Below are 24592 nucleotides of genomic sequence, written 5' to 3'. Positions count from 1 at the left end.
ATTATTTCCTTTTGACAGCACAGTAGCAGAAAGGCCAAGCTTATATTATACCCAGCAGTGCACAAGACAGGTGCATGGCTTGCCATGGGATGTTTTCTCTGATAATGGCAAGAGTCTATAGCTCAGGCCTGCAGTCAGAGTCTGAGCAAAAAAGGCAGACAGGTAGCCCAGGTCCTCAGTCAGGGCAGGTCAATGAGTCTATAGTTCGGGTCTGGGGTCAGGGCCGAGCAGCAAGGGGGTTGGGCATCCTGGCTCAGGCAGATGGCCAACAAGTGGTGGCTTCTTAGCCATGAGAGGGGGAGGCTGCCACCCCAGGGTGGGCCTGTGCCCCACCCACTCCTCTGCACCCTGGGCCAGGGCCCTAACAGTGGCAGCAGGATTTGCCACTGGGTCAGCAGGGATCCTGACAGGAACACGCTGACCTATGCTCAGGTGGTGCTGCAGTTAGACTAGGGTTGGCTGCCCCTGGGCCACTTCCTGACCTCCCCTCAGAGTGTACCTGGTCCTGTAGAGGGTCATCCAGATCATCCGGGTAGAAGGCCTGTGGTAGTGCTGGCAGTTCCTCCGCTGTCGGGTCAGCGTATGGCTCCGGCAGCTCTGGTCAGTCCTCAGATCCCCAGGGGCCGGCAGCGGTCTCCCAAGCTCGGGAGGAAGCATCTGGCTCCTCCAGCGGCTGCAGCCCAACTGAGCTTTCAGACCCACCTTTTATACTTCCCGTCCCGCCTACTGACTTCCGGCAGGAGGGGTGAGTGTGGCTTGGCTCCGCCCACCAGGGCTTAGTGAGGGGTTCCTCCTGCTCCGGGTCCGTGGGAGGCCAGTCCGCCTCACTACAATGTTAAAAAATGAGAATTTGTAATACAATTTCTCTCTTGGATAATGTACCTTCATCCCAGTACAGGTACTGTGCCCCCTGGCAAAGGCTGAGCAATAAATGCAATCATTTGTGCACGGGCAGAATCTACTTGTGGAGGGTAACCAAGCTGAGGAAGAGATGCTTTCATTTCACCATAGACCGTATTTTCTATTAACCGTTATTTACAGAGGAAAGATTATGGAGTGGCAGTTGTACGCAGAGCAGGTTGTTATGGAGGGATTTGTTGTCTGAAGGAAAACTGTAATAGCACTGTAATTTACAAGGTCTGTACTTCAGCAAGTGACTATTTAGTTGTTTACCTATATCTGTTTGATTGTCTTGTCTTTTAGATTGTGAACTCGTTGGGTCAGGGACTGTCTTCGATTCTCTGGCACAGTGGGGCTCTATCTCTGGGGACTACTAGAATACAAATCATAATAACAGCAAAGTGGAGGCATTATTATGTCTTGGGTTGTGAAACTGAACTATCTGGCAATGTGTCTTGCACTAATCTCTTTGAATAGAAGTGAACTTTCTGCTTTTTGGCCATTTTTGCTTCTAGTTGTCAGCCTTTTACCTGTTTTACTCTCAGTTCTGAGATGACGTGTGTTGATGTGTCATGCGCAGGGGTACTGGGACCTTTGGGGATGGGAGAGAATGGCGGCCATGCTAGCAGTGTTGGACTGCACCGAAGGCCATCCTTATCGAGACTGACTCAAGCATAAAACGGGAGGTGTCAATGGGGAGAATGTAGGGTGTGTGTGCATGTGAGATCTCACCTAATTCTTTTTCTCCAAACCAGTTTGCGCTCTCTTAGCTGTGGGGCATACATCTCCTGTCCCTTCTCAGTCCATACATGTTCAGTGTTTCTTGGAGAGAGCTGCATAGTAGGGATTGGATTGATTTCTGCTGCAAAAGGCCATGATAAACACTGGCCTGTGCGAGTGGGTTGTGAAAATTTCAATCTAACACTGACACGTTGTCCTTGACACTGGTCTGTGGCTAAAACTTCCCTCATTGTTTATTTGCAGTCAGACCTCACAAAGCAGCAGAATGGATTCAAAATCACCTTAAAAACTTTAGAGGACAATTTGCTTTCCCGGCTCTCCTCAGCATCTGGGAACTTCTTGGGGGACACGGCCTTGGTAGAAAACCTGGAGATCACCAAACAGACAGCCGCAGAAATTGAAGAAAAGGTAAAAGCAAAGTCCGGGCCAGAAGAAGGGAACACGGGTGATGTTATATATCTTAAAGATGAATATGCTCCTCTTGCCCCTTCTGCTGCATAGAGAATCAAAATCAGTATAAATTCCTGTGCTCTCTAATCTGGCTGGCTCTGAGCAGTTCAATTCTTAAGAGCTTGTGTATGTTAAATTGCCTATTTAGGAAGAAGAGAAAACAGCAGTGCCTGATGTAAAACAATAAAACTTAAACACTGTATCAAGATGGGTTACACTGCTGCAGCTTAATACTGTGGCCTTTATTTATTTATTTACTTACTTATTCAATTAATTCTGAAGACATTACACTTCCTCAATTAAGCCAGAATTTCAGCCCAGGTGCAAGCTGGAATCCATTGGTGTTTATGTGATCCAGATTCAGTATGCAGAAACTCAGATATTTAGTTCCCATGCAGTTCCCCTGGGTGTAAATTTGGTTTTTAAACCGGTCTGCACTGTCACCATTATTATTTACACAGCTTGTCTTACTGTTTGTACATTTTCTCTGTATCTGTCAGGCATAAGCCATCCCTTCCCTATCATTTTGCCTGGGGTTCAAGCATGAACAACAGCTCTCATTTCTCAGCACGGGACCCACCCCCCCTCGCTGAGAGGCTAACAGTTTCCCCTCCACTCTTAGGCAGTGTCTAACAGCTCTGAATGTGAAATCATATTTATTCTGCTTGACAAAGATATTTTGTTTGAACTCCTACAGGCCTGGCTCAGTCACAAAGGAGAACACAGGGGACATCTTAGCAAGGCTGTGTGAATTCTAGAAACAATTGTCCTCATAGCCTTAAGACTGAGCCATTGATTGATGGTGTCTGGGAAAGCCAAAGCCAGCAGTGTATTTCCCTCTGACTCTGTTTTGTGGATGGTTTGCCTTCTCATTTGCTTACACCCATTGAAATACTTTATGTACCTCCGTCCTCAGCTTTGCAATGTTTCATGTGGTTGCACCTTCCTTGCAAACCACTGGACATGGGAACTAGCCTTTGCTATGGGGCCGAATCAGGCTCCAGTGGAGAGAATGCAATGTTCTTTCAGCATTTCTCTTTTCCCTTCGAAATGCAGGTTTCAAGCAGTTTTAGCTTCTAAAACAAGGACAATCAATTTCCACCCATCCTGTTTTGGGGGTGATGAATGTTGGAATTAGACCTCACTTGGGATCCGGTTTATGTGGCCTTTGAGTTGCTTTACTGGCAGGACTCTTGGGTAACATGCTGCAGGTCAACTCCATGCTCACTCTGGAAAGACAGTGCTAGCGGAATGCGAGGCATAAGAGCCCTTTGCTATCTGGCAATGGATCTTGCAACACAAGAGGTGCCAGGTTAATTTCCATGCCACCTCTCAGAGTTTTGGACCCCTCTGTGTTCTGCTGCAGAGATGCCCCCTTAGGTCTCATGCCACCAGCTATCGCCTTCTCTATGGCTATGTTTACACTTGTGGTGGTGTGTAGACCACACAGGCCATGCCCACACTTTTCACCACCATGTGAAGCTACTTGCTGCATTGAAAGGCTCCAACAGCAGGACACTACGCTGCTAAAAATAGCAGGGTAGATGTGGAAGACACTGCCTGGGCATGTAGAAAGCCAGTGTAAGGTATATACTCTGGAGTTCAGGTGCATAGCGTTCTCTGTTCTACTTGCCTGAGCCATGGCCCACCAACTACATGGCTGGTTATTCCCCAGCTAGCTGGGCATAATTCTACACACTGCAGTAAGTATTCTACACACCGCAATAAGTGTAGAACTACCCAACAGGCAGAGCCCTACAACTGTCTCCCTCCAGACTGGGGATTTAGGTTTGGAGTTCCCCTGCCATTCCCTGTGTTTATCCCAGCACATCTGATGTAGCTCAGCACTTGCAGGTTCCATAATAGTGGAGTACCAGTGACCAGGCAGCCTTCACAGAGCGCAGTACATCTATTTACAGAGTAAATAGATAAAACAATAAAAGGTCTAAATGCATGCTGTGCTTACCAGAGATCCCCCATCTTCCACATGGGGGTCAGGTAGATGGCAAGGTCCTTCAGACCCTTCCAGCAGAGCTTGCCCTCTTGGACAAAGGCTCATGCCAGTATTCAGATCATGAACAAGAGCCAGACCAAAAGCCTTTCTTATGCCAAAAGCCTTTCTTTGTTCTTTGGACCTTTGGAAACTGACCTGACCCAGTATATGTAAAAATCCCTGGTGGGGGGAGTGTTCTTTGGAGTTGTTTACCTGTCCTAGGCTGTGCAGTAATCACCTCCCACTGGTTGTAGCTCCTGGAGGGAAGCTTGGTGACCCCCCCCCCATGGAGCTAGAATACAACCCCTGGCTCCCATAGATGCCAGTAACATTTATAAAGTTGATACACTGGTCTCAGAGATATGCCTGTGTTTGCTACCTTCCCCAACCAGAAGCAGCCCAGTAGAAGAGACTCCACACACAGCAGATGCCTCCTTGCACAGCAGCCAGAGAGAAGAGGGCTGCTCGTTAGTGGGCATTTCTTAGACATGGCCTTAGGTGGTTGCGTGACTGACAGTTGTCCAGCCTAGTTTGGAGGAGGATGGATGGGAGCAGCAGGCAGGGCTGCCACCTCTCCGGATTTTCCTGGGATCGTCCCTTTTTCTAGGTAGCTGTCCCAGGAAATCGTACATCCTTCTGGGACATTAAAAGTCCCCGTTTCCGGTAGCCTTGCCCCCACTGAGTCCCCGAGCTCCTACTGGCTATAGTGTGGGAGCTGTGGGGTGGCAGAATGGCTTATGTTGGATTAGCTGGAGTTGATTAGGAATTGCTAAACCAAAATCAGCTGCTGTTCAACCAAAATCAGTGTGTCCACATGGGGGCTTGCACTGGTTTAAAAACCGATTTCAGTTAAACTGGTGCAACTTACTTGTGCTGACAAGGCCTAAAGTTTCTACAAATCTGTAAATCAAACTTTGTCTCTCACTTTAATTCTTAACAATGGAAAGATTTATTTTTGTACCTGACCCCATACACTTGTGGCCCTTATTCATATTAAATTCCATGCATCTTGAAATGCAAACACCATCATGGGAGTTCTCATAACAGTTCATGGATTCCCTCTTTTGTATGCTACAAATTCCCTCTGAATCATGCATCTGCTGTCAGGTAAAGGTGGAACTGCAATAAAAGTCCTGCAGCTTGAGGGTAAAAGTGACATTTAGCAACTTCTCTGTCATCTTTTCTGCAGCAAGCTGCTTGCACAGACCCTCATGCTGCAGCTCTCTATTGTCAATCTGTAATCTAGCTGCACCTTAAAACTGGCAGGGTAAAGGTGAAGAAAAATAAATAAGTCATTAAGCCATCTGTGCAAGACAGTATGGGAGTGTTTTGCCTCCCGGCACCTTGCTTGTCAGAGCCCTGCACGTGCAGCCTGTATTGATCAGGCCTCAACATTTTGTCTGTAGCATTAATCCGTTCTCCTTGCCAGTCAGGGCCCCCCACTCCCCAGGAAAACCCCTCACTGGCTCACATCTTCATTGATTAAAATAGACCACATTACGAGTGACCTCTGCTTTGTACCAAGTAACCATATCAGATTGTACTCACCTTTAAATGTGGTACTAAGGCTGATTCTGGATACTACAGATGGATGAGCCTTATTTGAATAAGAGGAAATGTGAATGAATTAGTCAAGAAAATCCTTAGATACATGTATGATGAGGAGGGCAAACTAAAATAGCTTCTGTAAGGCTCAGTCATGCCTCTTCAACCCATCAAAGTGCTGTGAAAGAGTTAACTAGAACAAGGGGGAGTAGAGAACAGGTGGCTTTAATAGACTTCCAAAAGAGTTTTTGTAAAGTTCCTTACAACAGGCTGTGAAGACAACTTGGTAGCTACACGGGCAAGAGATATGGTCTTGTCCTGGATTCTTTGAGAAGCAAATCAAAGAGTAGGAGTAAATGATCAGTTCTCAGCTTGGAGTGGAGTTAATAGCAGAGTCACCCTGGAAGCAGTGCTAGCTAGGCCTAGAATTCTTTGGTACCCTACATTTATTAGTGTCCCACATGTGGGGGGCGATTAGTGAGGAAAAATTAGCTGATGACAAAAATGATTAAGGCTTGTCAGGAGTAGAGTGTATTGTGGGGAACCTCAGAGGGGTCCAGTGGAAGCAGGTAATTGGGCATCGTCAAATGAAATACAGCAGAGTGCTTACCTGCAGCTGGCAGATCTTGGGTTTTCCCAGCCACTTTGTGACAGCACTTTTCAATTCCAGAAAGACACAGGCAGGGGAGGAGCCGACACAAACATGTACCAAAACCTGCCTCACAGAACACAACCCAAAGAAATTAGCCAAGGCCAGCTGTTCCCAGTATAAGCACTGTCCACGTCTAACTGTCACTGCTTACCACCCAGAAAACAAACCTGCGTGGCTCAGTGGGGGAATATTTGAATGGCTAAACAACTCAAGTTCTCACTCTGCAGTCTGTGTGAAATCACAGCAGCCAATTCTCACTGCTTGGCAGTACAGAGAATTGCTCTGTAGCAATGTTCAGAGGGGCTTTTGTCCTGTCTTTGGTCACCCAGTTTTGTGGTAGGCGTTAACCTCTCACAGGGGCAGCAGAAGAGCTCTGCTCTCCCCATCCTTTCTGAGGTGAGAAAGAGTCGCACAATTAAAATAGTTTCATGATTGTTTTGGTCTTTAATTTCCTCACAGGTCCAGGAGTCCAAGGTGACAGAAACAAAGATTAATGAGGCAAGGGAGCACTACCGGCCTGCGGCAGCACGGGCCTCTCTGCTATACTTCATCATGAATGACCTCAACGCCATTCACCCCATGTACCAGTTCTCTTTGAAGGTACTGCCCTTGTGAGTGACAAGAGCTCTCCCAGCTCCCCAGAGTTCTGCTGGACAGTTTAGTTACCTCATTAACATACTAAGGTGGAATGGAATCTGTTTTCTTGGGCTAGGTGGAGCGGAGGGTATTTTAATTCCCACTATAAAAGTAGATATTACCTAATCCCTTTTATTACTTGGTTTTCATGGAGGTTGCTGTTATTTATGGCTTTCTAAAAGCACTTCATGGTTTTATTGTTTCAGTAGCACCTCAGAGTCCCAGTCCTGTACCAGGATCATAGAATATCAGGGTTGGAAGGGACCTCAGGAGGTCATCTAGTCCAACCCCCTGCTCAAAGCAGGACCAATCCCCAATTTTTGCTCCAGATCCCTAAATGGCCCCCTCAGGGATTGAACTCACAACCCTGGGTTTAGCAGGCCAATGCTCAAACCACTGAGCTATCCTTCCCCACAAATCCTATTGTGCTAGGTGCTTTACAAACACAACAGAAATACTCATAGATTCAAAGGTCAGAAGAGACCATTATGATCATTTAATCTGATCTCCTATAGATCACAGGCCAGAGAATTATCCCCAAAATAATTCCTAAAGCAGATCCTTTAGAAAAATGTCCAACCTCGATTTAAAAATTGTCAGTGATGGAGAATCCATCACAGCCCTTGGTAAATTGTTCCAATGGTTAATTACTCTCGCTATTAAAAAAATTACATCTTATTTCCAATCTGAATTTGTCTAGCTTCAAGTTCCAGCCACAGAATTGTGTTATGCCTTTCTCTGCTAGATAGAAGAGCCCATTATTAAATATTTCTTCCCTATGTCGATACTGTAATGAAATCACTTCTGTCATTTTTTTGTTAAGTGAAATAGATTGAGTCTGTGTCACTATAAGACGTTTTCTAACCCTTTAATCATTCTCGTGGCTCTTCTCTGAACCCTCTTCTATTTATCAACATCCTTCTTGAATTGTGGGCACCAGAAGTGGACACAGTATTCCAGCAGTGGTTGTAATTCCAGAAGTGGACACAGTATTCCAGCAGTGCCAAATACAGAGACAAAATAACCTCTCTACTCCTACTCAATATTCCCCTATTTACATATCCCAGGATTGTATTAGCTTTTTTGGCCACTGGGAGCTCATGTTCAGCGATCATCCACCATGACCCCCAAATCACCTTCATAGTTACTACTGTAAGTATGGCCTGTAAATATGGCCTACATCCTTTGTTCCCAGGTGTATAGGTTTACATATTGCTTGCTTGCACCCAGTTTGCCAAGTGATACAAATCGCTCTGAAACAGTGACCTGTCCCCTTCATTATTTACCATTTTCCCAATTTTTGTGTCATCTGCAAGATGGTCTCTCCTACAAACAGCGCACAGTCTACATGGTTGAAAGAGACAAGCTACCCCCTCCCAATGATGTGAGTCATGCCTGTGCAGTGCAGTAGTGTGTTGTGTTAGGTGGCGATAGTTCAATTAAAGATTTAAGGGTGGCATCCCTAGGAGTCAGCATTATGTTTGCAGGGCATGATCTGTTGTCCTTAACCAAGACATGAGGTTGCTTGACGCATTTCATATGCACTGCCAGCAGTTACTACAGGGCACAAGACGGTATGATTTTATCAGTGATTGGAATGTATTATTGAGAACTGGTCTCAATAAGATTCAAGTCATCAGCTGTCACAGCCAGCTGGCATTTTTGGTCATATAGCCCACCTCAGAGATGAAGTCTCCACACACTGAGCCCTGAAGACTGGACTTGAGGTCTTGATTGGACTTAGAGGAGAGGAAAGTGATCAGGAACAGTCAGCATGGATTCACCAAGGGCAAGTCATGCCTGACTAATCTAATTGCCTTCTATGATGAGATAACTGGCTCTGTGGATGAGGGGAAAGCAGTGGACATGTTGTTCCTTGACTTTAGCAAAGCTTTTGACATGGTCTCCCACAGTATTCTTGCCAGGAAGTTAAAGAATTATGGGCTGGATGAATGGACGATAAGGTGGATAGAAAGCTGCCTAGATTGTCAGGCTCAACGGGTAGTGATCAATGGCTCCACGTCTAGTTGGCAGCCGGTATCAAGTGGAGTGCCCCAAGGGTCGGTCCTGGGGCTGGTTTTGTTCAATATCTTCATTAATGATCTGGAGGATGGTGTGGATTGCGCCCTCAGCAAGTTTGCAGATGACACTAAAGTGGGCGGAGATGTAGATACGCTGGAGGGTAGGGATGGGAATCAGAGGGCCCTGGACAAATTAGAGGATTGGGCCAAAAGAAATCTGATGAGGTTCAACAAGGACAAGTACAGAGTCCTGCACTTAGGATGGAAGAATCCCATGCACCGCTACAGACTAGGGACCAAATGGCTCAGCAGCAGTTCTGCAGAAAAGGACCTAGGGGTGACAGTGGAGGAGAAGCTGGATATGAGTCAACAGTGTGCCCTTGTTGCCAAGAAGGCCAACAGCATTTTGGGATGTATAAGTAGGGGCTTTGCCAGCAGATTGAGGGACGTGATTGTTCCCCTCTATTCGACACTGGTGAGGCCTCATCTGGAGTACTGTGTCCAGTTTTGGGCCCCACACTACAAGAAGGATGTGGAAAAATTAGAAAACGTCCAGCGGAGGGCAACAAAAATGATTAGGGGACCTGAACAAATGAGTTATGAGGAGAGGCTGAGGGAACTGGGATTGTTTCTTCTGCGGAAGAGAAGAATATGGGGGGATTTGGTAGCTGCTTTCAACTATCTGAAAGGGGGTTCCAAAGATGATGGATCTAGACTGTCCTCAGTGGTAGCAGATGACAGAACGAGGAGTAATGGTCTCAAGTTGCAGTGGGGGAGGTTTAGGTCGGATATTAGGAAAATCTTTTTCACTAGGAGGGTGGTGAAACACTGGAATGCGTTACCTAGGGAGGTGGTGGAATCTCCTTTCTTAGAAGTTTTTAAGGTGAGGCTTGACAAAGCCCTGGCTGGGATGATTTAGTTGTGGATTGGTCCTGCTTTGAGCAGGGGGTTGGACTAGATGACCTCCTGAGGTCCCTTCCAACCCTGATATTCTATGATGACTTGGAGGGGACATTGGCTGGACATTGGCTGACAGTGGCCACACAGTCATCCATGATTAACCTGGCTACTCCAAATCAGTAATAATCCTGAGGAGCTTTTAGAGACCCAGATTAAAGCTGTGCAATGTGTCCATGTTTGCTTTCCCCCCTCCCCCCCACCATGGAGCTGCAGCCCCATGCCCGACCCAGACACCGGGGGAGGGGGGGGCACAGACAGGGGTAAGGGGGGTGTGCAACCCTCACATTGCAGGCCACAGAACCTCACCCACCCACTCCTGTAATAGACCCCTAACCTCTGGCTGAGTTACTGAAGTCCTCAAATCTTGATTTAAAGACTTCAGAGTATAGAGAATCCACCATTTACACTAGTGACCCATTCCCCATGCTTCAGAGGAAGGCGAAAATCCCCAAGCTAGCTCTGCTAATCGGACTTGGGAAAATTCTTTCCCGATCACAAATGTGGCCATCTGTTAGACCCTGGGCCTGTGGGCAAGACCCATGAGCCAGACACATGGGAAAGAATTCTCTGTAGTAACTCAGAGGCCTCCCCCATCTAGTGTCCCATCTCTGGCCCTTGGAGTTATTTGCTGCTAGCCGTCGCAGATCAGCTACATGCCATTGTAGGCAAACTCATCATAACATCTCCTCCATAAATTTACCAAGCTCAGTCTTGAAGCCAGATAGGTTTCTTGCCCTCCCCCTCCCTCCGGCTCCCCTTGGAAGGCTGTTCCAGAACTTCACTCCTCTGATGGCAATAACCAGAAATCACTGTCACAAAAGGGACAGCATACAGACATAAAAAGAGAACCTCCCAATTCTGTACAGCCTAAACCCCCTCGTCTGAGAATCAAAAGGTCAGCTTCAGATCACAGCCCTCCACTCCAGCTGCCAATTTGTTGAACTCATCTTTTTTTTCTATCCTTAAGTTCCCTTCTTTTGCCAGCCTGAGTGGACACAGAATCCAGTATTTGCTCTACACTGGAATTTAGAGTAGGAGAGTTAGTCTTTTGGTATAGGTTAAAATGTGTGGTTAGCTGTAAATTCATAGTTAATTGTTTCTTGGTTTCAAGTCTGGACATTGTTTCACCAGCCAGTTCCCCCTACCTTGACTGGTGGGGAAAGAGGTTGACTTTCAGGATGTATACTTGGTCAGTAAGCTCCTTGGGGTATGGATTATTGTTGTATGCTGTAGTTGTGCAGCACCTAGCACAATGGGGCCCTAGGTTTTGACTGGGGCTCCTAGCTGCTACTGCAATACAAATAATAATAATAATAATTAAAAATTTTGCTTTGACAAAATAACCCTCCAGAGTCGTCTTCATGGCCAGTCAGATGGTGCCCATAGGCTCTTCTGGGTCTTTTCCTGCAAAGAAGTCCATGAGAGGAGGGCACACATTTGGGCCATGGCAGCTTCGGCGCAATTACTGCATAGGTCTCTCAGATGACAAGCTAGTTCCAGTGTAAATATAACAATGCTACACGCTCACAAAGGACAGGAGATGTTGATTGATGGAGTCCAGCTTTGTGAGGGTGAAGGGGAGTCTGCCTCCTGGTCTAGGACTTCTTCCAAACAGTTTGTAAACCCTGCTAAGTGATCTTGAAAAACCCCTTAGAGCCTTGAGGAGGGTTTCTCCTGCAATATATGGGGCTGATTCACATGTGTGACAAAGTTCCTCCTCTACCTTGGTGGGTCTTGTGCTTATTGGGGGATTTGCTCGCCTTGGAGTTTCACGGCAGCCCTCAGTTTGGCCGTTTTCGTGAACCCACAGTCCAGATCATCTCCTCCTGTGTCCGACCAGGAGTTGGGAGGTTTGGGGGGAACCCGGGCCTGCCCTCTACTCCGGGTTCCAGCCCAGGACCCTGTGGAATGCAGCTGTCTAGAGTGCCTCCTGAAACAGCTATGCGACAGCTACAACTCCCTGGGCTACTTCCCCATGGCCTCCTCCCAACACCTTCCTTATCCTCACCACAGGACCTTCCTCCTGGTGTCTGATAATGCTTGTACTCTTCAGTCCTCCAACAGTATGCCCGTTCTCACTCTCAGCTAGTAGCGCCTCTTGCTCCCAGCTCCTTACATGCGCACCGCAAACTGAAGTGAGCTCCTTTTTAAACCCAGGTGCCCTGATTAGCCTGCCTTAATTGATTCTAGCAGCTTCTTGATTGGCTACACGTGTTCTAATCAGCCTGTCTGTCTTAATTGTCTCCAGAAGGTTCCTGATTGTTCTGGAACCTTCCCTGTTACCTTACCCAGGGAAAAGGGACCTACTTAACCTGGGGCTAATATACCTGCCTTCTATTACTCTCCTGTAGCCATCCAGCCTGACCCTGTCGCACATGCTGAGATTATTTTGTCAGGGAAATGTGCAGAGTATCTTCCTTACAAGTACACATTTTAGTAGATCCATTCCACACATAGCAGATACAGAAACATCTGAGGTTTCACCCTTCATTCACTTCATCTGTACTATGGGAGTTTTTTCAGTAACATTAATAGTGTGTATAAATACCTAGAAAATGATTCCTAAAATGTTTTAACTAATACTTCATAATTTCTCATTATAATTTATCTTGTAGAGATGTGCAGAGGTGATTGCAAAATACTTCACAAATGATGTTATAACTTTAGCTACAAAGCCCGTTATTAATTGGAGTAAATAAGATTTACATGGGTCTCTGCACATGTTCTAACAAGAAATTCACGTAGGAAAAATACATTCTACAAATAATTGAGCAATAAAACATATATCAATATTAGTCTAATTTACAACTGTATTGTTTTCTCTTTGCTTGGGCCTATAAAATCCTAAAAATAACTCTATCTGCACAGCCATACCTGGCTTGTTTAGTGTTATTAATATGTACTGGCCTGGTTATTTCAGATTAGCTAGTTTCCACTTTATGGAGTCTTCTCGTTTTTAACCAAGCTGTGGTTGGGGTTTTCTTCAGTGGCATTTGGTAATTTGCAAATGTGTTTTCTCCAGCATGCTCCAAAGGCTTTTGAGTCTTTTCCCATTTACATAAGAAATGTTTCATATTTTACATAATAGCTTCCTCCTCAAGGGGGGAGGGGACCTTATTGGGTTAATATAATTCCCAGATCATTGGGTATCATCTACCCTTCTTCTCTTGTCATTTCTGCTGAATCCAGGCAGTAAAAAAGTCATGGGGTTGAGGGGGTGGTTTGTACTTAAGGGAATTTGTTACCTCCCACGTCACATGTCTTGTTGCAATGTAAAGGTGTGTTCTCCTCTGGGGACTCCAGTGTCTTTCAGCTCAATGTTTGCAAAACAGAGCTCTAATCCCTATGACAGATCATGTGAAATATTTCCATTATACATTCTGTTTTAATTCAGTGAGCCTGCCTATGTACTACCTTCTTGAACCCAAATGAGCATAATTTCATGGAGAGTGTCATTGTTTTATGGCTGAATACTTCTCAAAAGAGCAACAAGTAAATGTTTTTGCCTTAGAAAAGAGAGAGAGTGTGTGTGTGTTTGTGTGTGAAAAAAGCTCGTCCAAGTCCTAGTGTCCAATCCCATTACACAGCTGTTTAGAGCTGTCAGTTCATACCACTTGGCTGTTCGCTTTGTTTATGAAATAGAAGAAACTGAATCCACTTCAGCTGTGGGAATGTTACATACAATATTCAGGGCATTAAAAGAGTAATTGTAAAACATCGAAGATCTTCCTCCTGTTCCCCCACCCAGGCATTCAGTGTCGTGTTTCAGAAGGCAGTGGAGAGGGCCTCTCCAGACGAGAGCCTCAAAGAGCGCATTCTAAACCTGATCGACAGCATCACCTTCTCTGTGTTCCAGTATACCACCCGGGGGCTGTTTGAGTGTGACAAACTGACCTACACCGCCCAAGTGACCTTCCAGGTAAAGAACAGGCGCAGCCTCATTTAGATGGAATAATACGTGTGATAAGTTATTGGCATTGCATGCTGTCCTCCAGGAGAAAACCCAAGCCCCATTCCTGCCCTTCAGCATATGTGCAGCTAATACGTGTGGCCTGGGAAAGTTCTTTCCCCTTGTGCTTCTCTCACTGCTAACAATCACAGATGCTTTGGTTCGCATTAAGTTTGCAAATTGCTGTTTGAGCAGTGGTGCCTGCTTGTGGAACCCAAGGAACTGATGGGGAAGGTGGCCTTTAGGGACAGGCGGCTTGTATGTGGAGAAAGGGTAGTTGGTTTGCTGCTGCTGTTTTCATCTTAACTTGACTGTATTTTTAGTGATTTGTTCGTATGTCAACAGCCCAGAGTGCGAGTCCTTTTTATGCCTACACATTGAAATGAAAATAAGTAAATAAATACTGACTGCTGTTATGCCATAAAATTGCTATAAAGTATGTGCAGTGAGTGACAGTTTGAGAGATGTTACTGTATAACATGCAACGAACAGTATGGAGCACAGACCTGACTTGGCTGTAGGTTATCCCTCCACACAAATAGTTAGTTTATAGTTAACTCACTCCAGTGACAGGTTTCAGAGTAGCAGCCGTGTTAGTCTGTATTCGCAAAAAGAAAAGGAGGACTTGTGGCACCTTAGAGACTAACCAATTTATTTGAGCATAAACTTTCATGAGCTACAGCTCACTTCATCGGATGCATTCAGTGGAAAATACAGTGGGGAGATTTTATATACACAGAGAACATGAAACAATGGGTGTTACCATACACACTGTAACCAGAGTGATCAGGTAAGGTGAGCTATTACCAGCAGGAGAGAAAATAAAACCTTTTGTAGTGATAATCAAGGTTCTGTAATGATAATTTCCAGCAGTTGACTGTTCTCTGGACAGTCTCTACGTAAAAGAATAAATGGACACAAATCAGACGTCAAGAATTATAACATTCAAAAACCAGTTGGAGAACACTTCAATCTCTCTGGTCACTCGAGTACAGACCTAAAAGTGGCAATTCTTCAACAAAAAAACTTCAAAAACAGACTCCAATGAGAGACTGCTGAATTAGAATTAATTTGCAAACTGGACACCATTAAATTAGGCTTGAATAAAGACTGGGAGTGGATGTGTCATTACACAAATTAAAACTATTTCCCCATGTTTATTCCCCCCCCCCCATTCCTCACATGTTCTTGTCAACTGCTGGAAATGGCCCACCTTGATTATCACTGTGAGTAATATAATCCTTGTCCATATTCTATAAGAAAAACATTACACTTTAAAAAGCCTAGGTACTAAAAAATATAGACATTACCAGGAAAGGTGATTTATATAAATATTCCTTTACTCTTTAAGTTGGTACACCTTGTTAGTAAAATTACTGGCATGTAAAACGTTACCTTATACATTATACAAAAAGCCTTAACTCTGATCCACAACACACACATACTCTTTCAGGAAACATACACCTAGCTTTGTTAGGTGACGTATACAAGTAGCACATGTTGAGTTTGTAAGTAGATATTATCTGTTGAAAATATTGAATGGGTTTACTTCAGGCGATGAAATCTCTGCACTTAATAGTAAGTGGAGTGAGGTTGGTGATAAGAGGCACGTTAATTACCTTATTTTGATGTTATCCATGTCAAAATAAGGTAATTCCCACTTCAGCTGGAAAACTCACCCATCCCTAAAGAAAAGGAGTACTTGTGGCACCTTAGAGACTAACCAATGTATTTGAGCATAAACTTTCATGAGCTACAGCTCACTTCATCCCTTTAATTGTAGAGACGTTAACATGACTCCATGATACTGCCAAAGCTATTGCTCCATAGGTTGATAGTGAGGTACAGTCAGCAACGCTGCAATAAAGAAATGAGGAAAAGTCACCAATCATCCCCTGACAACATGTGAACAATAATAATGGGTGCATGTTGCAGACATGGGGATTGGTCCTGCTTTGAGCAGGGGGTTGGACTAAATGTCCACCTGAGGTCCCTTCCAGCCCTGATATTCTATGATTCTATGACCAACTCCAGCCCACAGCTGCTGCAGATCCCACTCTCAGGAAATGTGAGCTATTCGCTTAGATTCCACAGGCTCTCACCATACTCTGAATGCCTCTTTCATATCACTAAGTGATCCCACATGGGCAAAATGGTTAGAACTGGCCCAAACTGGCACACTGCAGTGACATAATCTATGTGAAAAATCATGCAAAATTTTTGGCCAAGTCCTTTCTTGTGATTTTGCGCTCACCCGCTCTCCCTCCACACACACACACACACACACACACACACACAGGTTTAAGTTTTCATGGTATTTTGGGGAACTGAAAATTCTTTGCAGTGGAACATGTGAAAATCCAACAAATCACTTTGAGGTGATTTGGGTTGGATGCCGGTTTACTGACTGTACATTGTTAAAGTTCTGGATTTAGTTTAAGATGATCCTTGTGTACCAAATGTATTAGCTCTTGGAAAAAAGAAGGGCAAATGCTTTAATTTCTTTAGTGGAATAAGGATGCTTGCATGTAGTTGTTTTGTTTATGTAACAGCTGCTCACTGTACCTCATTGTCCCTAAGGTCATGCATTTTAAGGCTAGAAGGAATCATTGTGTTTATGTATGTAACTGTTTAACCTCCTGCATAGCACAGACCATAGAACCTTGCCTTGCAATTTTTGCATCAAGCCTATAACTTCTATTTGATCTATAAAATATCTTTGAGAAAGATCCCAGTCTTGACGTAGACTGCAAGTGATGGAGAACCAGCCACATCCCTAAGGCTTCCTCCATGCCACGAGGGATTCCCAGCTGCTCTCTGTTGCCCCTTTGGACCTGGTCCACAGCCCCATGCAAGTCCTGTTTTAGAACCTTAGCGCTGTTGAGTCAGAAGACTCCATGTGTTTGTTCCAGCTCCTCAGTTTTCTACTCCACACCTCTGTGATGCATATTTTGCCAGCCCCATTTGGCTGCTGGCAGTTTATACATTTTAATCACACATTCTGGCATGTGATGACTCTTACAATGAATGTTCTAATCTGTTCTGCTGCACTCCAGGAATCTGTATAGCAGTGCTAAGGTACATCATTTGTTGGACATTGCAGATACTTCTGATGAGTAATGAAATTAACATGGTGGAGCTGGACTTCCTGCTTCGATATCCAGCACAGCCAGGAGTCACGAGTCCCGTGGAGTTCCTGTCTAATCACTCATGGGGTGGCATCAAGGTAACTGTTTAACTTAAAATAAGTGTCATCAATATCTCGTATCAATATTTCTGAATCAAAGTCCAGTGAAGTAAATGGGAGTCTTCTTGTTAATTCAGTAGGCTTTGGACCAATCCCTCTAGCAGTCAATAGATGGAACACCAGCCACAGTCTAGAGCTAGCACAAAGTGTTGCTTTAGGAAAGCAGTTTTCTCTGGTGGTGAGAGCAATGGGGTCTATTCCTCACTCTGCCACTGGCTCCCTGCATGACCTTGGGCAAGTCACTTTCCCTCTCCATGCATCAGCTTCCCCCTCTGTAACCTCTCAGCAGATGCTGAGCGGTTACAGTTTGCAAAGCACTTTGGGACCTTTGGTGCCCAGGTGCTATGCATGGTCAAGATGATATGGGCAATTTAAGACTGAGACAAGTATCTGAGGCTGTGGGCAGATACTACTGCAGGAGGCTGTAGCCCCGACAATACCAGCTGATATGACCTTAGCAAGGCTTGTGCACAGGGACATAATGGAACGGTCTAAGAGCTGCTGCAGTGGGGGGAGGGAGGGTGAAGGAGTGACCCTTCTGGACTGCCTGACTGCTTGCCAGCCAACCAGCATGGAATGTACTTCCTGGTTCAGCAGAGTGCTTAAACATATGCCTAACTTCAAGCATATGACTAGTCCACTGACGTCAGTGGGTGACTCCTCTGTTTACAGTTGCACGTATGGTTAAGTATCTTGCTGAATCGGGAGCCATATCTGTAGTTGTATTGCTGCTGATGACCAATCTCTGGTAACTGCTGTGATCTAGGAATGTGATGAAGGTGTTTGTTTGTGGAACTTTATGACACATCTCTCCTGATGCCCATGCAGGTGTTAGTTTAAAGCGTTCTGGAGCATGGCCACTGAGCTTTCTGCGCTGCAGTGGGTTCTGGACCTGATATCTTGTCTATTAATGACCCCTAATTTCTGTGCTGGGGTGAGGTGGTACAATGTAGTGTGGGAACCACTGCTTCTGAGATCAAACATTCTTATGAACCAGGACAGACTCAAACTAGACTGGTTAAAAAACAGAGAGCCCTGCTACCATCTTGATTACCCCCCCCCTCCGCCCCATTTTTCATTTTTGGGAGACCATTGGATCAAAGTTTCAAGATGCAAAGGGACCATGGGTTCATGAACCAGGGCAGCTAATGCACCCCATTCCCCTCATTGTTAATGCAGAAGATGGGCACCCAGGGACTTCAGGTCTCAGCATGAACTTGGCCACAGGCTGAGACCTGTCATCTCCACAGGCTGTACCTCTATATTAAAGATGCAGGTAGCTGAAATCTGCTCCATTTTACACATGCACTGAACTGTTTGCAAGTTGTCAATGTTGTCCTCACTGCTCTAAGTTTTAACTGGCAGTGCCATGTAAAATGTTGTTGGAACTTTGAGGCCAAACTAGCCTTGCTCATTCTTGCAGAGATGTTGCATAATAATTAATGATTTTTTTAAAAAAATAAACACAAGTCGTCTGTTCTTCCATAGTTCAGTGAGGTGTTTTACATGTTCAAACGGCAGCATTTTATTTTTGACCTTTTAAAAACAAATTCAATGACTATTTAAGGTTAGTGCACAGTAAAAACAGGTGTTTCTGAGCATAGCAAATTCACCCTTTTGTAACAGAATGTTGCATTGTGTAAATATCTCACTAAAAGAATCTTTGTTCAGCTCATGAACTCTTTGTTACCAAATACTACTAAATAGCCATTAGATTGTCCTCTGTGATCATTGTTTGCAGTATTGATTCTACTACAAATTATATGCACGATGTAAACTTTATTAGTGTTTATGTTCCATTACTGTGTGTTGATTTATTAGCTTTTGAGGTTTTGGCAATTGTGGTTACTTGAGGAACAGTTCTCGTACAACCATTTTGTCACAGTCTGCTATAATTAGGTTAATTAGTCATGGCTTCCATACAGCTTATTAGCAGGCTAAACTTTCCTTTCCTTTTATCAGGAAGATTAATGCTGTAATAAATTGTTTCTTCAATAAAGCTTGAATAAAGTATATTTCAGATTCATATTTCAAATTCTAAATAGAATTTAGGCTTCTATTTAATTTTTTTATGGGAACATTGAAAAGTTACTGTGCTAAACGTTGCAGTTGCCAGAGGTTTCAGGCTAAGATAGTTGTGCCAAAGGATATCTGACGTTAATATTTGAGGCCCATTTTGGGCGGGCATAGTGACTTTGAAGAAAACCTTATTAACATATTGGGGGACTTGGTATACAAACAGCCATGTCAGAATTAACTATTATTATTACTTTATTACTAATGCGTGCATACTAATCATGCTGTACAGTTCTATAGCTCACTCCATCCAGTGATCTCAGACAATCATGATTTCATCTTCACAGCTCCCTGTGAACTTGTCCAAGGTTTCACAGACCCATGGACAGAACTCAGGAAGCTTGATCCCTGTTGCCCTCTTTAACCATTGAGCCAACTGGCACTGTACAAAATGGCAGCAGTCTAGGGCTATGCACAGCCCTGTGCACTGTAATACTCAGGTTCCTCATGGCAACATTAAATTAAACAGACTCCTACCTGACTCTGTCTTTGGGGTACTTTGCAGAGGATCATCACCATTTTTCTTCCCTCCCATCACTGAGGCTGTATTTCAATGGAGGAGGGCTGAATGAGAGTCCTTTCCAAACTCATCTACGCCACTTCTTGGAGGCCAGAGATCAAGATCACTTCATGCAGATTTGATGTACTCCCAACCCATCAGACACCGTTCAAAATGTAGTCTAATTGCCCATCTGTTCCCCAGGTACTTCACACAGCCAAAACCTACTGTTCACAATTCTACTTGGAAAAGAGATGTAAAAATAGCACCAGGGGGGTCAGTGGTCATTGTCTCTCATTGATTCTAGAGCAAGTTAGCTTAGTTTATAATAAAAACATGTTTGGGTTTTTTTGTAATTACACATTTCACACTTAGCCTGGGATCCACGAGTCAAACTGAGCACTTTCCTTCTCAAGTATCCGTCTGAGCACTTTCCTTCTCAAAGATGCGTGAGAAGGAAAGTGCCGCGAATACATTGGGCCGTTAATACAAAAGACCTGTGCCGCTAATACACTGAGACGTCCAGTTCCTCCATTGCTTATGGTTGCTTACTAGTTGTTGTACTCCTTCCCAGGCAATGCCAGTCCATTCAGTACCTTCTGTTACTGTCTTCTGCCAGTTCCTCTTTGGCCTTCCTTGCTCTCTCTTTCCTCGCTTTGGTACCCAATTCAATGCTTGCTTAGCATGTCTCTCATCTTCCATATGGTGGAACTTTAATTTGTTGTGGAAAGCTCTGACCAGATGTTGTTCATCCTTCCAAAAATGGTGTTTCTTCTCCTAATCCCATGCGAATATCTTTATCAGAGTCACCTTCCAATGTCATCACATTCCCCTGGTAGCAGAACTCGTCTACCTGTTTGATTTCTTTTCTATCCATGTACAACTTTGCATCTGTTGTCCACTTTCCTACCTACATAATCTTGGTTTTCTCTGCATTTACTTTCAATCCAATTTTTGTTGCTTCCTTTTCTACCTCTGATGTAAAGGCAATCATTCCATTCCATGTCATGTTTAGTAAAGCAATGTCATTGGCAAAGTCAAGGTCATGTAACTCGTTTTGGCTAACACGTTTTACCCTGTCCACTATGTCTTCTGTTGCCAGCTAATGCACAGATAAAAAACCACTCAGTAAGGCCTGTATCTGATCTTAGTGCTCATGTACTTCCATCATATAAGCTCCTTATTACCTTAGTCAGTGTATCTGGTGCCCATAGTTTTTAGCCATATTACACAAGGTCTCTGTGTAGACACAGTTGAACACTTTCTTTAAAGTTGGTTAAGATGGATTTTTGATGATCTTTCAGAGTGAATATCTGTTCACAACATGATCTACCTGGATAGAACCCAGCCTGTTCTTCTCATAATTTTTCATTCACTAACTTCTTCATGCTGTTCAGCATAACAGTAGTGAATACTTTGCCTGGGACTGATAACATTGCAATACTTGTCCAGTTCCTGCATTGAGTAAAATCACCCTTTTTTGGGCAATGCCTTAATGATACCATCTTTCCATTCTTGATGAACATGTTCTACTTGAATTCTGTCAACCCCAGGAGCTTTCTCCTGTTTGAGGCCTTTGATGGCTTGTAGTGAGGCAGAGTAGCCACCCTCCAGTATGGAGGTGGTTAACTCCTCTTGGTGGGCACAACTAACCCCATCCCATCTCCCGCACAGGAAGTGCAGAGGCAGGGCAGGAAATATAAGAGCAGGGCCCTGCAGCTCAGTTGGGGCTGGACTAGGGAAGGAGGTAGATGTCATTCCCAGGGAGCTGAGCCCTTAGCTGAACCCACGATCGACAGTGGAGAGAACAGGCAAACCGTTGGCTCAGGAGACAGAAGACTCTGGGGAGAGACTAGAGGAAGGGCCGCCTGTCTGTGAGACTAAGAGCCAAGTCTCAGTGGTGACAGAGCAGTGCCAGCAGGAGCTGGCAGGAAATAGCCTAGGGAAGCAAGACATTGGTCCAGTTGTGCTGCCAAGACATGAATCAGCAGCCACACGATTCCATGCTAACCCTGTGGCAGGATTGCCCATCACTTCTATGACCCTGGTCTGGGACCCAGTGGAGTAGGGTGGACCCTGGTCTCCCTACCCCTGATTCCTGCCCCCACACATGGCGCTGGCTGTGCACTCACCTTAGGCCAGAAGGCCTTAACCATAGACTGTTGCTGTTTGCCCTGGCCTGGAGGCTGAGGGCTATAGATTGGTTAAGTGCTTAGCCCACGCCCAGGGGGCGAGACCGGGAGGCCCATGCTGACTGGAGGTGTGCCAAATCCTCCTGTGAGAGACCTGAACTGCTATTAGGCCAACTTGCACAATTGCAGGTCAAGACCCCACCCAATGAATTTCCGTGCCAACTTCTTGATGCTGCTGGAAGAGGGTGCTGTCAACCTGAGAGGAAAGAGGGTTACATGGCTGCTTTAATTTCATCAAGTGTTATTGGTTCCTCTTCTATTTCTAACTTAGCATTGGCATTTCTCTCCAATCTGTCCATGATCATTGGCTCTGGACAGTTTAATATAGAATGGAAATGTTTTTTTCCATGTTCTGACTTGTTCTTCATGCATTTTCAACATTTGTCCATGAGATTGCCTGATGGGCATCATCTGCATTAGTCTGGTTCTTTCTTAATGGTCCTTCATTATTCTATAGAGTTTTTTGAAGTCTCTTCTCTGTGCTGCTGCTTCTGCCTCTGCAGCCTTCTCCTGAACCCAGGCATTTCTATCTTGCCTATATCTCTTTATCTCTTTGTCATTTTCTTTGTATCTTGCATCCACCTGTAAGAGTTCTGCCTGTGTCTTGCACTGTTCCTTTTTTTTCTTTCAGAGCTAGCAGCTCCTCAGTTGCTATCTATTTTCCAGATGTAATCCATGCATCTTTCTTCCACCCTCTTTAGTGGCCCACTTCCTTCTCTGCTGTCTCAACTACCGTCGTTTTCCACTTTTTCCTCCCACTTTTCTTCCCACTTCCACTTCTTTCATGTAGGTAAAACCTTCCTGCAACAGAAACTGTTCAGTTAAGTTAAACCAAAACTTGAGGACTGTAGATGCAGAGGGAGCTCATAACCTAAGAATGACAGATCTCAGCAAAAGCCAAATGGATGCTAAGATCTTGAGACATTGAATCCTGATAAGTAAATCGTAACGAGCAGGCATATGCAACGTACATACTTTAATATGTAACGTGGCACAGTTTACATGAGAAATGAAAAAAATACCATCTGAATATACTTGGTGTTGGTGAGACGAGATGGGTAGGGAGTGGCAAGATGGTGTCAGATGATGCTATGTTGTTATACTCAGGAGGAGGAATGCATGAAAGAAGTGTAGGAATTATGCAGGATAACATCACATTGAAGACCCTGCTGTTTTGGAAGCCAGTTAACAACAGAATAACAATAGTCAAGTTGCAAACAAATGCAGCAGGTGACATTGAAAAGGACACATTCTACAAGCAGATACAGCAAATATTGACTTATGTGCCTAAATATGACATCAAGTTGATGATAGGTGTGCAACAGCTCCACTGTCTGGGAAGTAGTTATGGGTACAGCAGTGGAAGACATCTGAACTGATAATGGCGAATGGCTCTTGAATCTCTGTGGCACAAACATAGGCGACAGTCTGTTCCAGAACAAGAGGATTCAGAAGCCCACATGGAAATCACCAGACGATGTGACTGTCAACCAAATAGACGATGTGTGTATCTCAGAGGTGGCACCTTCTTTGAGGGATGTCAGAGCCAGCAGAGGAGCAGATGTTGGCTCAGATAATTATCTTTAGTGGCCACATTACAACTTAAACTAAAAAAAGATTACAATGATGAACAAAAAGAGTGTTATAACAGTAAAGGAGTTCAATGACAAAGAAATGCAGATCAGACTCCAGATTGCCCTTAGCAACTGTTAGTGTGTTTTGCAGGACCCGGCTGATGATGAAGTTCTCAGGCATCAGAACTGGTAGTAAAAGTGCTTCAGTCATAGTCCAAATGGTCACAGGCCCTGAAGCCCACTCTGGGCCTGGATCAAGAAGAAAGGGGATTGGAATCTGTAGTGCAGAGTTTATTAGAAAATATCTTTATGTTTGCATGGCTCTGTAGTTAGCTTTAAATATGAATCATCAGGCAAGAAACTTTATTAAGAAGGAGTTAAGAGGCAATGCTAATCTTTCTGCATAAAACATCCTTTTGAAATAATAGGTGGATCTGTCTGACTTGGGTGAAATAAGGGGGAATGGGGCAAAATCAGCCTTGTGGTGAAAAGAAGCTAGCTATAACAGGGTTCAAAAAAGAACTAGATAAGTTCATGGAGAGTAGGTCCATCAATGGCTATTAGCCAGGATGGGCAGGGATGGTGTCCCTAGCCTCTGTTTGCCAGAAGCTGGGAATGAACGACAGGGGATGGATCACCTGATTATTTGTTCTGTTCATTCCCTCTGGGGCACCTGGCATTGGCCACTGTCGGAAGACAGGATACTGGGCTAGATGGACCTTTGGTCTGACCCAGTATGGCCATTCTTTTGTTCTTCAACTGAATTAGAGAGAGATTAGTATTTCTCCACAACAGCCAAATCATAGGAAACCTCTGATGCACTGTTAATATGGCTTCTTACAATTCGGATTATTCTGTGGCTTAAGATAAAAATGTATAAATGTCCTTCATTTTCATGGTGCAGTGGATCCAAATCAGCTCCTTTTAGAATAACTTGATTGTAGGTCGCAGACCAGAGCCACTCAGGGTATGTATATACTGTAGTAAGAGATGTGATTGCAGTATGTGCATATCTCAGCTAATTTTGTTCCAGCTAACTTGAGTAACAATAGCAGTGAAACCACCCCAGCACAGGCAGCAGTAGGGTACGAGCCAGCCAGGACTCTGGGTATGTACTCTAGGGCTAGCCTGTGCTGTGGCATCTTCACTGTTACTGT

General features: G+C 44.5%; 1 protein-coding gene across 1 annotated transcript in view; it reads left to right on the top strand.

Annotated features, from left to right (window-relative positions):
* The window catches only part of DNAH9 (dynein axonemal heavy chain 9), a 387812-nt gene that overhangs the window by 278265 nt on the left and 84955 nt on the right, over positions 1 to 24592 (top strand). Inside the window, exons 56-59 of the mRNA XM_084647504.1 lie at positions 1885 to 2049; positions 6741 to 6881; positions 13647 to 13817; positions 16951 to 17073. Of these exons, the coding sequence (XP_084503630.1) occupies positions 1885 to 2049; positions 6741 to 6881; positions 13647 to 13817; positions 16951 to 17073 (600 nt within the window). The remainder of the gene's footprint in view (positions 1 to 1884; positions 2050 to 6740; positions 6882 to 13646; positions 13818 to 16950; positions 17074 to 24592) is intronic.

This window comes from Lepidochelys olivacea, assembly GCF_965140295.1.
Source record: "Lepidochelys olivacea isolate rLepOli2 genome assembly, chromosome: 14".
Lineage (NCBI taxonomy): Eukaryota > Metazoa > Chordata > Testudines > Cheloniidae > Lepidochelys > Lepidochelys olivacea.
This window is presented reverse-complemented; position numbering and strand designations above follow the sequence as displayed.